We start from the raw sequence: 13544 nt of genomic DNA, 5'->3' as shown, positions 1-13544 counted from the left end.
GTAATGAGAGACTGACTGAGCAAATTGGCACCCTTTTAAACTACACCTTGCAGGTGCAACTAGTAATATGACTGCTGTCTGGTTGGCAGTACAGAAGATCCTAAATGGGCCAAATGGATAGAGGCCCTCCATCTCTCTCCATTCACTCCAGAATACCCTGAGATCCAGCTCTTGAATGAGCCCAAAGCTTTTGCAAAACTGTTTTTCCAATACTAACAATGTTTCCTGGAGTTCTAAACACAAAGGTCAAAAACCTGTGACTTAAACAATAGTTATACAACAAACATCTTCCATTGGATGTATCCTGGATATTCATCGGCTATGAACAATGTTCTCTAACACCAATCAATTCTAATAATATCCTGCATCGTAATGAGCAGGAAAAACAATAGATTTTCAAGGTGGTAGGCAGCTGCTGGTCAGGGTCAAAAACATACTTTATGGATCAAATTAAAAGCTAATATATATATATATATATATATATATATATATATATATCCAAGTTACTAAGGCTAGATATGACTCCTCCACTAACCATGATTCCTCTGAAGAATAATTGAGCGTTAGTCCCGCTGCTGCTGCTGCTGGGGGTGGATCTTCAACCCAGAAGGTAGGAGTTTACAACAATTGACTGTTAAACAATCCTTTGCTAGAGGAAGTAAGAAAGCTGTCACCCAGTCGCATACGGATCACAGACGCCATGGGGACTATGCTAGTATTAGATCTGCATACAATTTCCACTATTAATGCAGCTGGTGTTAGACAATTACTTGAGGTATTGTGTCCCCGTTACTAAATTCCATCACAACACCATTTTACTAGAAAAGCTATTCCTCACCTCTACCAGAAGGTTCGTAAAAATGTAATTATTGGGCTACAAAATGCCATTCTACCCACTGTACACTTAACCACAGATATGGGGACAAGTGGAAATGGGCAAACTAAAGATTATATGACTGTGACAGCCCACTGGGTCGGTGAATCGCCTTAACCAGTAGGAACAGCAGCAGCATGTACCCAAGTATGTCACATTTTTCTGAGACAGGCTACTCTGTGTATCATCTGCTTCACTAAGAGGCATATTATTGTTATTATATATATTAATATTAGTGTCAATAGTGTTATCGAGGATAAGGTCACCTCTAAAAAAGAGATGGGCTTGCAAAGAGCATCTATAGATTTGAAAGCTGTGGGAAAGTCGGATTGAGCGTGGTAGGGAATTCGATAAGTGGGGAGCAGACACGGGAGGAGTCTTGAAGGCGAGAGTGAGAGGTGGTTATCAGACACGAGACAAGGCGCAGGTCAGCGGTAATACCACTGACAACCTATTTTAAAAACTAAGGGATGTCATTGCAACATGGATTATACTGCTTCGACTCTCCTGTGATTTCTGATAACGCCACCAATATTGTTAGAGCATTACAGCGGGGGAAATTCCATCACATTTCCTGTTTTGCTCACACAATCAACTTGGTGGTACAGAACTTTTTAAAAAATGACAATGACATGCAGGAGATGCTGTCTGTTTCCCGAAATATTTAGGGTAATTTTTCGGGATTGTGCAACAGCATGTAGGAGAATGCAGCAGCTGCAAGAAGACTAGAATTTGAGGGGGAATGTACTTTAGTCCAGCGAAGTAGTCACCTGTGAAGAGAGTCAAGTGATTGCCTTAATTATACTTTTTGAGAAGCAGCTAGAGAAATTGAAGGAGGAAATTAAACTAAACAAATCCGCTAACTATATCGTAATTATAGATTAAGTACTTAATTCGCTTCAGCAGGATCAAAGAGCTATCAACATCTTGTAATGACGTCTCCTCCTTCAGTTTCTCTGGCAACTGCTTCTAGGAAAAAACTTAGCTTTCCCAAGACACCCAGTGGTGATGCAGATGAGTCAGCACAACATTTTGACATTTGGTCTGCTCTAAAAGAATTGTCCAAAAATTGTGACAGCTCTGCCATAAAATGAACTACAAATTCCATGAGGAAGGCCATTATCGTCAATTACATCAAAGTACACAGACTTCTGTGATGGTGGATTCCAGCGGGGATGAATTAGTATTGTTTGAGTAAGATGTACACAATGATGAGGGTGAATATGATGACAGTATAGATTGCAGGTGCTTAAATCTAGCTAAGAGAAGGGAGCTACCTGATGCTGGTATGCCTGGCAATATTTTGGGTATCTTGTCAATTTTATGTTTTTCTACTATAAACTTTTACCTTTTTTAGAGAGGGTTTTTTTTTCTTTAAAAAGGTACAAGCTTTTTATTTAAATTTATGTTTCCCTGACTTAAGACCACTATGCATTTGAACATAAGCTTTAGCACATGAGGTAGAGGGATTAGTATCATGATTGAGACTGGAGAGTGACAAGAACATCACCCATCCTGTTTCTGTATGAGCTACGGCACAGTAGAATGTCACTGGAGACTTTTAAGAACACTGACAGCCCTATTATTACAATCTCTATTTCAGCACTAAACCCTGCCACCTCTCGTTTCTGAGTGAGCTATGGTACAGTAAAATGTACCTGTAGATTTAGACCAAGACAGCCAGCCCTATAATTTCTATTTCAGCAATGACTCTTAGCAATGGAGCACTCCTCTTTGTGTGTGACCTATATAACACAGTAGAATTTGCCTGCAAATTCAGAAGACAAGCCTGCTAGCCCTCCTATTTGTATTTCAGCAATGACTCTTAGCAATAGAGCACTCCTATTTGAGTGCTACCAATATAACACAGTAGAATTTGCCTGCAAATTTAGAAGACAAGCTTGCTAGCCCTCCTATTTGTATTTCAACAATGACTCTTAGCAATGGAGCACTCCTCTTTGTGTGTTACCTATATAACACAGTAGAATTTGACTGCAGAATTACACCAACCCTGACAGCACTAGTATTTGTATTTTTCTGCAATAAGAATTAGAAACGCAGCTCTCCTTTTTGTGTGGTACCTGTATAACACAGTAGAATTTGACTGCAGAATTACACCAACCCTGACAGCACTAGTATTTGTATTTTTCTGCAATGAGAATTAGCAATGGAGCTCTCCTGAATGTCATTGATTACTTTGTTGAACACTGCTACCACCCTCCTCTTTCAATTCTATAACTTTGCCTGCCCGACTGCTCTACACTCTGTGCTACCCTTTCTGTGTCCCTCTCTCAAATGGCGCTAGATCGCCGTGGACAGCGGTATTTATAGATTCCAGAAGTCGCGAGATCCGACAACGTAACAATGATGTTTTGCCTCGTTTTTGATTACGAAAAAGCGCGAAAGTACCGAAAGTACTCGGCTTGGTACTCGGATCCCCTAAGTTCGGGTGTGAACCGAGCCTGAGCGTCTCATATATATATATATATATATATATATATATATATATATATTATCATCCATCCTTTACAAGGCAGCGCCGCTTTAAATTTAAGCTGTCATCTCGCCGATTTCCGGCGACTTGTACAACCCGTACTATGATACATTTACCCCCCGGTCTGGATGTACATGAACATGATTATTCTATGCAATATCTGCCCAGGGGAATTAATCTGCTCTGTCGTCTAGATGTGCAGACGCATAAGTCTGGAGGTAATGGTGGAAGACATGTTCAACCCTCTCCATGTGTCAATTAGATTGGAGACAGCATACAGAAGAGAAGTCCAGTTAAATATTTAATTTCTGGCAGAACATCCTCATAAACTTTAGAGACCAATTGTACCCCCTGATAGAAACTATATAAAAAGTGTTTTCTTTATACCATGATTACCAGAAAACTTGGAATTGTGAGCCTAGGTGAAAAGGCAAGGACATAGATCACTGGACAAATGTTAGAGGTTTGGTCAGTTGTGGCCACTGTTTTAGAGCAATCAATGACATTATGGTTCTTGCATCCAAAAGTTTGAAGTAATGACAGTGCATTTAATCTAACATTCTTGTTTTTGTGGCAATAATTAAGAATGCAGTCAAACGGAGGGAAAAAGAGTGCTCATTAGGCCGGTCTAGGATCCAGCTTCTGAGCCAACTGAAGACACTGGATATTTATATTACCGTATTTCCCCATGTATAAGATGCACCTTTTTCCCCAAAATTTGGGGTCTAATAACTGGGTGCGTCTTATACAGGGGTAGTAGCACTTACCCTGACAGATGACTCCTCTGTCCGGTAAAGTCTTCTCTCTGTCTGATCCTGATGCTGGAAACCCGATTAAGGTCCTCTCTGCGATGTCCGGATGTCCTTTCAGGACCTTGACAAGGTCCTGAAAGGCATTCTTTCAGGACCTTGAGGTCCTGAAAGGACATCCGGACATCGCAGAGAGTACCTTATATCGGGTTTCCAGCATCAGGATCAGACGGGGGAAGACAGAAGTCTTTACCAGACAGAGGAAGCATCTGACTAGGGTAAGTCAGAATTCACTATAGCGTAGTCTCTCCACTGTATAAGCTGCACAAATACTCTGTGAAAAAATTGAGGATAATGTTTATCCTCAATTTTTTCACATGATTTATATAGGTGCGTCTTATACAGTGGAGCGTCCTATACATGGGTCAATACGGTAATTGTGAAAATTGTAATAGTATGAAGTACTCTTTCAAAAAGAAAATCTCCATTCCTCCAAGGAAAGATTTACAGTTAAAAGTTTCTTGTTCATATAGAATATATTCTTTCAGTAGCTGAAAACTTCTTAGAAAATAAATAACGTATTACATTTTTTATAGGACTGCTCCTACACCAACTGAGGAGGCATTCGCCTGTTTTAATATGAAGTAGAGGATGCTTTCTTTAGGAACGCAAAGGCATAAAAATCACTTTTGGTGGCCAGACAAGAGAATTTACACTTAATTTGGTCAAACCGTAATGGGAAAAATGAGTGAAAAACAATTCTTCATGATTTGCTGATAGTAATTCCCAAATATGTTCTTTGGCATTCAGACCTATATGTTGCAACCAGTGAATAATGCCATAAGTTCTGGGTCCAATTGAAAGCCAGAGTCAGAAATAGTAGTAATGAGAGGGTAGAAACATGTTAGGGGGGTATTCAATTGTTAGCGAGACGGGTGAAAATCCCGCGCTCTAAAAATATTACCGTTAATACGGTAATTACTCGCTGAATTTCAGCTCGCAGCTTCCTAAATTACCGTATTAACGGTAATATTTTTTCGAGCGCGGGATTTTCACCCATCTCGCTAACAATTGAATACCCCCCTTATAAATGTCTTATTGTCAATATTGTTTTTTATTTCGCCTGCATCTTTTTTGTATATAAATCATATCACAGCCCCGTTTCTTATCTCATTTATTTTGTGATCCCAATCAGCCATCTTCACATGTATTTAAGCAGCACCGACCTACAAACCATTCATATGAGAATCATATATTTTATTAGACGTTCATTGCATCTAAATTAAGTGGATTCCATTACCGCATATATTTTAAATACGGTAATCGTGGAAAACAAACAGTAGAGGGAGCTATCGTACCCGTATGTGTGACGTCATCACTGTGCGCTGAAGCCGCTGAGTGCCCTCTGCAAGCTCTCAAGGCACAGAGGTGTCACATCCAAGGAGGGCTGTGGGTTTGGGTACTGAGGTAGCATAGACATGTCGGTGAGCCCTGTTGATGAGAAGCTGCGGCAGCAGCAGCTGAGAGTTCTCCGTAGGAAATGGCTGAAGGATCAAGAGCTGAGTCAGCGGGAGCCCGTCTTGCCCTCCACTAAACAGGGTGTAATGAGTAGGTTCTGGACCAACTTCCTGCAGAAGAACAGCCTGTGGAGGAACTATGTGCGTGATTAGAATTGGGAACTGGGGTAGAATTGGGGAAGGGAAGGCTTTTTTTCTAGAGGTAATGCAGAGAAGGGAATTTAGTCCAGTCGGACATGCAACTTTGAGGTCCAAATATGATTTACTACAACCCCCATTAGGCTCTGTCAGACAGAATAAGGATGAGCATGGCAGGGTTGTAGTGTAAGAAAAATGTCACCTAAGTCTGCAGGGTTAATTTCAAAGATGAGTTGTTTGATTTAGAGTGTTCATTTGGTGCATGAAGATAGGATTGATGTTATGAACTGGTGTAATTAGGGCAATCATACATTTAGAGTCAAACTTTCAACATAGGCTCCATTAATAAAATATACATTTTATTATTTCTTTGGTTGACTTTTTTCTTTTTTTAATCTGCAGACCTTCAGAACATATAATCTTGGTGTTTCAGCCGTAACAAAAATTCTAATACCAGTCTGGATTGTTCATTACGTTGTTAAATACCACCTGGAGGTAATGTTTTTATTAATGTTATCTTGCTTTGCATTTCTAAAAATTGCTTTGTACTGTGTGTTCAATTGACTTATTATGGAATTGGGTTGGTTTTATACTGAAAAAAAATATCCTAATTTGAAAGTTTCTTTTACAGAATTATGACGTTTTATATAGTATAACCCAGTGTTTCCTAACACCAGTACTACTGGCAACAGCTCATATTTTGTGCATTTCTGTCTGAAAGAACATGGAGATTATTTACTCCGCCAAATAGATTTACTCACCTGTGAATGATTAAATAAATCCTCAAAACATGACTTGTTGGTGATACTTGACGTCCAAGTTTGGGAAACATGGGTATAACCTATAAATCTGACATTACCAAATGTATCTCTATAATCGGGTACATAATGTTAGCAATTTAGTGTAACTAAGGCTCATTACCCAATAGAGTTGCTTAAATGCCAATGACACCTTATGTCAAACACATTCATGGTTGTGAGTACTTGCATTCAATTGAGCAGGTATTCCATTGACCTGTATGCGTTCACTTGCAGTGGACGCAAGTAAATGGAGCAGGCAGCATCCAAAAAAATGAACCACAATGCAAATGCTTGTATGGGTTCAAGAATTCCCATATCTGTTTGCTTATGAATACATTGAGGTGGGTGGCATTTACGTTAACTGATACTGTTATCCATAGAAACCATGCAGATTCTGCTAGAAAATTTAAGCAAATGCATTGAGATATAACTGTATCAAGAAAGCAGCTTTGTGTCATATCTCCCCTGAGATTCCCACCCTGGAAATCATGACCCTTGGTGCTTTCTCCTATCCTGGATTGAGGAAATTGAGAAATGCTAAACACCAAATTAAATGAAGTTTTTTGCTTCTTTTTGGTATATTAATTATCATTAAAAAAAAACATTTTTTTTTAGTATAAAGCTCCATTGCAACTCATGATAAAGATTAACAAAAAAGGCGGTATAAAATAGAGCAGTTTTAGCTATTTTGTCATGGGTCTCTCCCCTTTAGAGAAAAGTTGGTCTCTGTTGACATAAGGTGAATTGGTAATTTTTAAATATCCTTTTAAATACTTTGTAGGGAATGACTTTTGATACATTGTATTTATATTCTGCAGTTAAATCTACAAACCAACTTGCCTGCCTCTCCTCATCTGATTACATGCAGGATAGCTAGTAAAATTCCAAATCCCAAACTGCTCTTGGAAGTCCATCACATATAGCAGTCCAGTAAGTGACTGCATTTGACATCTGCAGACAAAGCTTTCTCTGGTATCACATATTGCATTATAAATTGTTAGCTGGGGGAAGGAAATCTTTGTGGGTGTAACATTTTTAACCATTGATTGGTAGCAGAATTTTTCAATAAGATCAACACTTTCAAAATGGTGCTCACTTTTCTACTGCAAGAGGCCACATGAACAAAATAAAGTAAAATTAAGTGCTAAATACAATTAATGCAGGACACCATTGGTGGTGTAGGTGAATATTTAATAGGTCCGCCAGAAATGGTTACCTGAGATTTGCATAGGCGAGAGCAGAGGCAGAACGGTAATTTTGTTACCAATGTATGAAGTGGATTGGAAGACAGCCAAAGTGTAAAGGTGGCCAGTGAGGAAGTTTTAAATTGGACCCAAAAAGATCTTTGAAGTTGATGTGGGCCTGGACTGCTGGTAAATCCAGACAGACTGTGACTTTATCTGAAGGAGGAAATCTAAAGAGTGTGATGACAGCCCATACTTTAATGGGAATGTCCAAAAACAAGCAATCAAATGAAAGAATGACGTGTGTGTGATCATAAGTAAATGGACAAATCCATTGATAATCCAATTGTTTGTAATAAAAAATATCAACTAAAAATGATAGAATAAATCTGAAGTGTGTATTGATGATCATCCAATTAAAGTCTAAGGGGTAGATTTATCATACCTTCTAGAAAGGAGAAGTGAAAGGTGTTGCCCATAGCAGTTGATCGAATTCTAGCTATCATTTTCTAGACTGTACTAGATAAATGATGGTTAGGGGGAATTCAATTAGCTGCAATGTTCATCAGAACTTCGCTGCTGCACATTTGTACTGTTACTATGGCATAAATATCCGGTCATTTTTCCTCTGACCCCATAGAGGTGCGAGGGAAAAAAGAACCATATTTCTGTAAAAATATCTGCGGAAAGTGTCTCCGAAATGGTTGCGAGACATTTTGCACTAATTGTATTCCTCCCTAGTTAAAATCTGATTGGTTGCTATGGGCAACACATCTACTTTTCCTCTAACAGTCCTACAACTGTGCATTACACACAGAAAAATATATTTTGCTCAATCAGTTCACATCAAAAAATTTGCGTGAAGCAGGTGCTCCTTTTTTTTTTTTTTTTTATTAAAACCAATTGGCTTCTAATACCTGTATATGTATTTTATTATAGAGGAATGCAGTAATTGATTCAGAAACAATAAAAATATGTTGTGTGTGTGGATCAAGTGGATTGAAATAATTAAGTTATTCTGTTTTATTTCAGACAACTCCCTATGCCATTGTTTATCAAAAAATTCGTCTGTACCCAGTAAGTATTGTAAGAATTTCTAATGGTTTTCAAGTTAAATTTGTTAATAGGTCTACTTCCAGAAAGTGTATATTGATATACATGTACATATGCAGAGAATGCAAATTAGAGAACAATTCCAGTGCTTAAAAAATTATTAAAAAAAATAATGATGTCCAGAGTTGACCCACTATCAAAATCATGGTTTGTTGCATGGTGGGTTCGATACATGAAGTCACCAGCCTAAGCTAAGAATCTGGAGGAGTGAGTAAGGAGGTACCACATTATAACATTTGTGCTGTTTTAGGTTACACCCTTGTTTGTTTTTCACTTTAGGGCGATGTCATTCTTGAGACCGGAGAAGTTATTCCACCACTTGAGGAGCCAAGCAGTGGACATCACCACTAAACAACAGTTGTAGCAATTGTACTGTTTTTTGTTTTTTTTTTTTAAACAAAAATAAATAAGTAGCCAGAAGTCTAATATAATCAAAAAAAATAAAACAATAAAAGAAATACATACTCTTAGGTTTGTTTTCTTTTAAAAGTATCCAAGTATTAAAGTGACATACACAACTGTAAGGGTCATTTATGAAAGTGCAAAAATTCACCTCTACAGAGCATATGACTTTTATGACCTCACGCCTGTTTTGTGCAAATCAATCTGTTTTCATACAATGTGCATGACCTGTCTGTGAAAATGGCAGCATCTGCTGGAGGTGCAAAATGTTACATTTCAGAGATGGAAATTCGGGCAGATTTAGGTGTTCCTAGCTAAGTGCTTGCTGGGTGCATTTGTGTGCCTTGAATTTCGCCCATATGAACAAACTGCATTTTGTTTGTATATTTTTTTTATAGGTACTCAGGAGTTGTCACTAATCAAGACTTGTCATATAGTTCAATGAGAAAGAAACGTAGAGTCAGGCGCCAAAGTAATTGACTTCTATAAATGTACAGAATATCGCTTCAGGGGGAGAGAATTGCACCAGAAAAGGCAGCTGTCAAATTAGAGATAATGGTAACTTCCTCCTTATGGGTGTTTAGGTTACATACTTTGCATCCAGATGGCCTCAATGAGACAATAGACTTTGATGTGTTCTCTTAATTTAAGGCATTTTTAATATCTCCAACCACCACCTGTGCTCCTTCCAACCACTATATTCATCATTTATTTGTATAGTGCCAGCATATTTTGTAGCGCTTTACAGTTGGGAACAAACACAATAATAAAACAATAGTGGGTAATGCAGACAGAGAGGTAAGTAGGTCCTGCTCGCATGCTTATATTCTATAGGATTTGTAATCGCTCTTATTTATAGCCTTCTATTGTGTTAGTCGTTTAAGTTCCATTAGGATATGATGATAGAAAGTAATATATTATGTATAACATTTATCTGTATTTGTATTCAAAACTTAAAATAGACTTAGTTGGAGAATCACTGTCTTGTTTTTAACATAGGATGATTTGAGAGACTTTAGCAAAAGACATAAGGTGTATATATATATATATATATATATATATATATAATCCCTAATGTAATGACCCGAATAGGGCGCCAAAGTTTTCAGGGTAATTTGTTACCCTCTATACACATTTAGTCTCAACGCTTTATATAGGGTAAAATCAGAACAAGGTTTAATAAGTTTTCCAAATACTGGATACTCAATGTGTATACTTTGTATATGTGTGTATATGCATTAGCATGGTGGCTAAGTGGTTAGCACTTCTGCCTCACAGCGCTGGGGTCATGAGTTCAATTCCCGACCATGTTTTCCCTGTATTTGCCTGGGTTTCCCCCAGGTGCTCTGGTTTCCTCCCACACTCCAAAAACATATTAGTAGGTTAATTGGCTGCCATCGAAATTGACCCTAGTCTCTCTCTCTCTCTCTCTCTCTCTCTCTCGCGCTCTCTCTCTGTGTATGTTAGAGAAGGGACTCGTTCACATCAGTCCCTGCCCAATGGGGCAGGGACTGATGTGAATGAGTTCTCTGTACAGCTCTGCGGAATCAGTGGCGCTATATAAATAAATGATGATGCTTTTGTATATATTGCATACACCAGATGCAATATACATTCATCTGGTGTCACATTATCAAATGGCACGAGAACCTACCATATTAACGTGAAGCCACCTGTGTAAAACTTTGTACCTCTCTCTTGATACTGCAGACTCAACCTCTTTAAACAGCGTTTTTTGTTCCTGTACATTGAAACTATTGGGAATGAGCGCTAGTTTCCCTGCTCAAGCACATTACATTTAAACACGCAATACACTGGATTTCCTGGAGAGCAGTTCTGTTGGGTGGTAAGGAATTAAGAATGTACCTTACGGCCCTATATACAGAGTTTGCTCTATTGGATTTTTAATAAACCTTTTCCTGTATTAGAATATTAGTTTTATCACGCTTAGATTACTGTGTGAACTGGCACTTTGATACTGTTTATTTGTATTGCATTTTATTAATTATGTATATGGAGCAAGAGTAGTTACTTAATTTGTTGCACTTGTAGATTTGATAAGATAATGTATAGAGATGTGTGCACATGTAACTGGCAGATTGAGGGCCTCATTATTATCTCTTATATATTTTTTGGTGCAGTCAGCCATTTTTTTTAGAAGTTGATCAGTTGCATCTGCTTTTCTAACTGATAGCTCTGTTTTATTGGCTTCTGCATACTCTTCTAATTACATTGCTTTTTTATTTCTAGATCCTGTTCTTTTTAGCCACAGAGTGCTCCCTGTTCATACTGCCAAAATTGGCATAATGAGTGACATGTACTGGAAATAGATTTTAAAGAAACACTTATTCCAAATTTTCTTTTCTTATTAGTGACTAGCACGAAGGACTGTTTTATGATAATCCCCCATTAAAGCGAATGACAAAAAACTTGGGGGAGATATGCCACCTCTTTCTTTGCCTGCTCTGTGTAATAATATTGGTCATTTCTGCAGCTGACCATACCCACAGTCCCTAGCCACTATATCACACCACCAAGATACTGTATTCTGAGAGAATTATCACACCTCAATAACACTTGGAGAACATATTGGAAGAGAAGACAACAGCATCTGTCTTGAATAGAGAGCTCTGCAGTAAAAATAATGTATCATCTCCGTCCTGTAAAATTTGTCCAGAGGGTTGGATTTCTTACTCCTCTGGTATATGTGACGGTTGTCTCCAAATTCAATCATTACAGATTCTGTGTACTAAATTGTAATTGTGATAATTTCCTTGCTTTTTTTATGTCTTTTTTGTCTGTCTTTTTCCCTCCCTTCCCTCTCCCTCTCTCCTCAACCTATTGAAGCTCTATTTCAGATATACTCTGAGGAAAAATGGTCGCCACCCAGTGAATTCATCTACCAGAATCCTGAAAAGCCTGAATCAACGTTCTTCTCTCTGAAAAGATTTGACAATGGATAAGTTAAAAATGATTTCCATGAATGCTAGGGGTTTAAATGTTCCGCAAAAGAGATCCAGCCTACTACACACACTTCATATAGACAGGGTGGATGTAGCTTTTATACAAGAAACCCATTTTAAGAAAGACTTAGCCCCTAAATTTGGTAATCACCATTATCCAGCAGGTGTTTTTAGTAATTATTCTTCCAGTAAGACGAGAGAAGTAGCGATACTATTTGCTAAACGCCTCCGACTAACAGAACTCTCTAAGACCATTCTAGAGGAAGGTAGAGTATTAATGGTTAAAGTTAAGATTTCCAACCAATTATTTACCTTTGTCAACATATATGCACCAAATAGTTCTCAGGCCTCCATCATAACTAGAACCTTGTCTCGAATTGGGGATCAACTTGAGGGTGTGGTGGTGTTGGGTGGAGATTTGAATTGGGCTTTGACTCCTCAAATAGATTCGTCCACTGGTGCCCCTAGGACGTCTTTGAGAGATGCTCGTAGGGTCAGAGGGGAGTTCCATGACCACCAGCTGGCTGATGCTTGGCGTATTTTCCATCCTTCCGACAGGGATTATACCTTCTCACATCCTCACTCATACTTCCGGATTGATTATCTTTTTATTAATCACAAGTTTCTTGACTTGGTTGAAAACTCTTGGATAGGGCAAATGACAGATTTCGACCACGCTCCGGTCTATATGATTATCAATATGGCTGTTCCCCCTCCCAGACAATGGATGTGGAAGTTTAACGAATTACTTTTACAAAACAACTATTGTAAAGCCCAATTAGAGTCTTCTCTTGATGAATATATCTCTATAAATGAAAATGGGGAGACTTCGAAATTGGTAGTGTGGGAGGCTCACAAATGTTTTATCCGGGGTAAGTGTATACAGCTGGGTAATTTTCTCAAAAAACAGAAAGCAGAGGTTAGAGATGCCCTCCTTTTAGACATTAAAAAATTAGAGACGGATCACAAACAGTCTCTCTCCCCCGAGATTTTAGTGGAGTTACAAAAGAAAACGATCTACTCTAAATAAATTGTTGAATGATAGAATGAAATTGGCCTGGAGAAAATGCAGAAAATATTTCCAATGGGGTGATAAACCAGGACTTCTTTTGGCAAGAGCTTTACGAGCCCAAAGATCCCTTACTTACATTCATTCGATCCAAGATAATAAGGAAGCCCTGAAACACACAGACAATAATATAGCGGGAGCCTTTCGGAAATATTCTCATTTATATAACATCAGGTCCTCCCCTTCAAGTAATGATGAGGACTCTAGGCTACAGGAGATAAACAAATATCTGCGAGATATT

At 38.3% G+C, this 13544-nt stretch overlaps 1 protein-coding gene across 1 annotated transcript; it reads left to right on the top strand.

Annotated features, from left to right (window-relative positions):
• Positions 1 to 5478: 5478 nt before the first annotated feature.
• NDUFB6 (NADH:ubiquinone oxidoreductase subunit B6) lies at positions 5479 to 9257 on the top strand. The gene is made up of 4 exons (XM_075210887.1): positions 5479 to 5775; positions 6175 to 6267; positions 8789 to 8833; positions 9149 to 9257. The coding sequence occupies exons 1-4, from the start codon at positions 5596 to 5598 to the stop codon at positions 9218 to 9220; spliced, it is 390 nt and encodes a 129-aa protein (XP_075066988.1). The 5' UTR covers positions 5479 to 5595; the 3' UTR covers positions 9221 to 9257.
• Positions 9258 to 13544: the final 4287 nt, after the last annotated feature.

This window comes from Mixophyes fleayi, chromosome 1 (assembly GCF_038048845.1).
Source record: "Mixophyes fleayi isolate aMixFle1 chromosome 1, aMixFle1.hap1, whole genome shotgun sequence".
In the NCBI taxonomy this organism is placed as follows: Eukaryota; Metazoa; Chordata; class Amphibia; order Anura; family Limnodynastidae; genus Mixophyes; species Mixophyes fleayi.
This window is presented reverse-complemented; position numbering and strand designations above follow the sequence as displayed.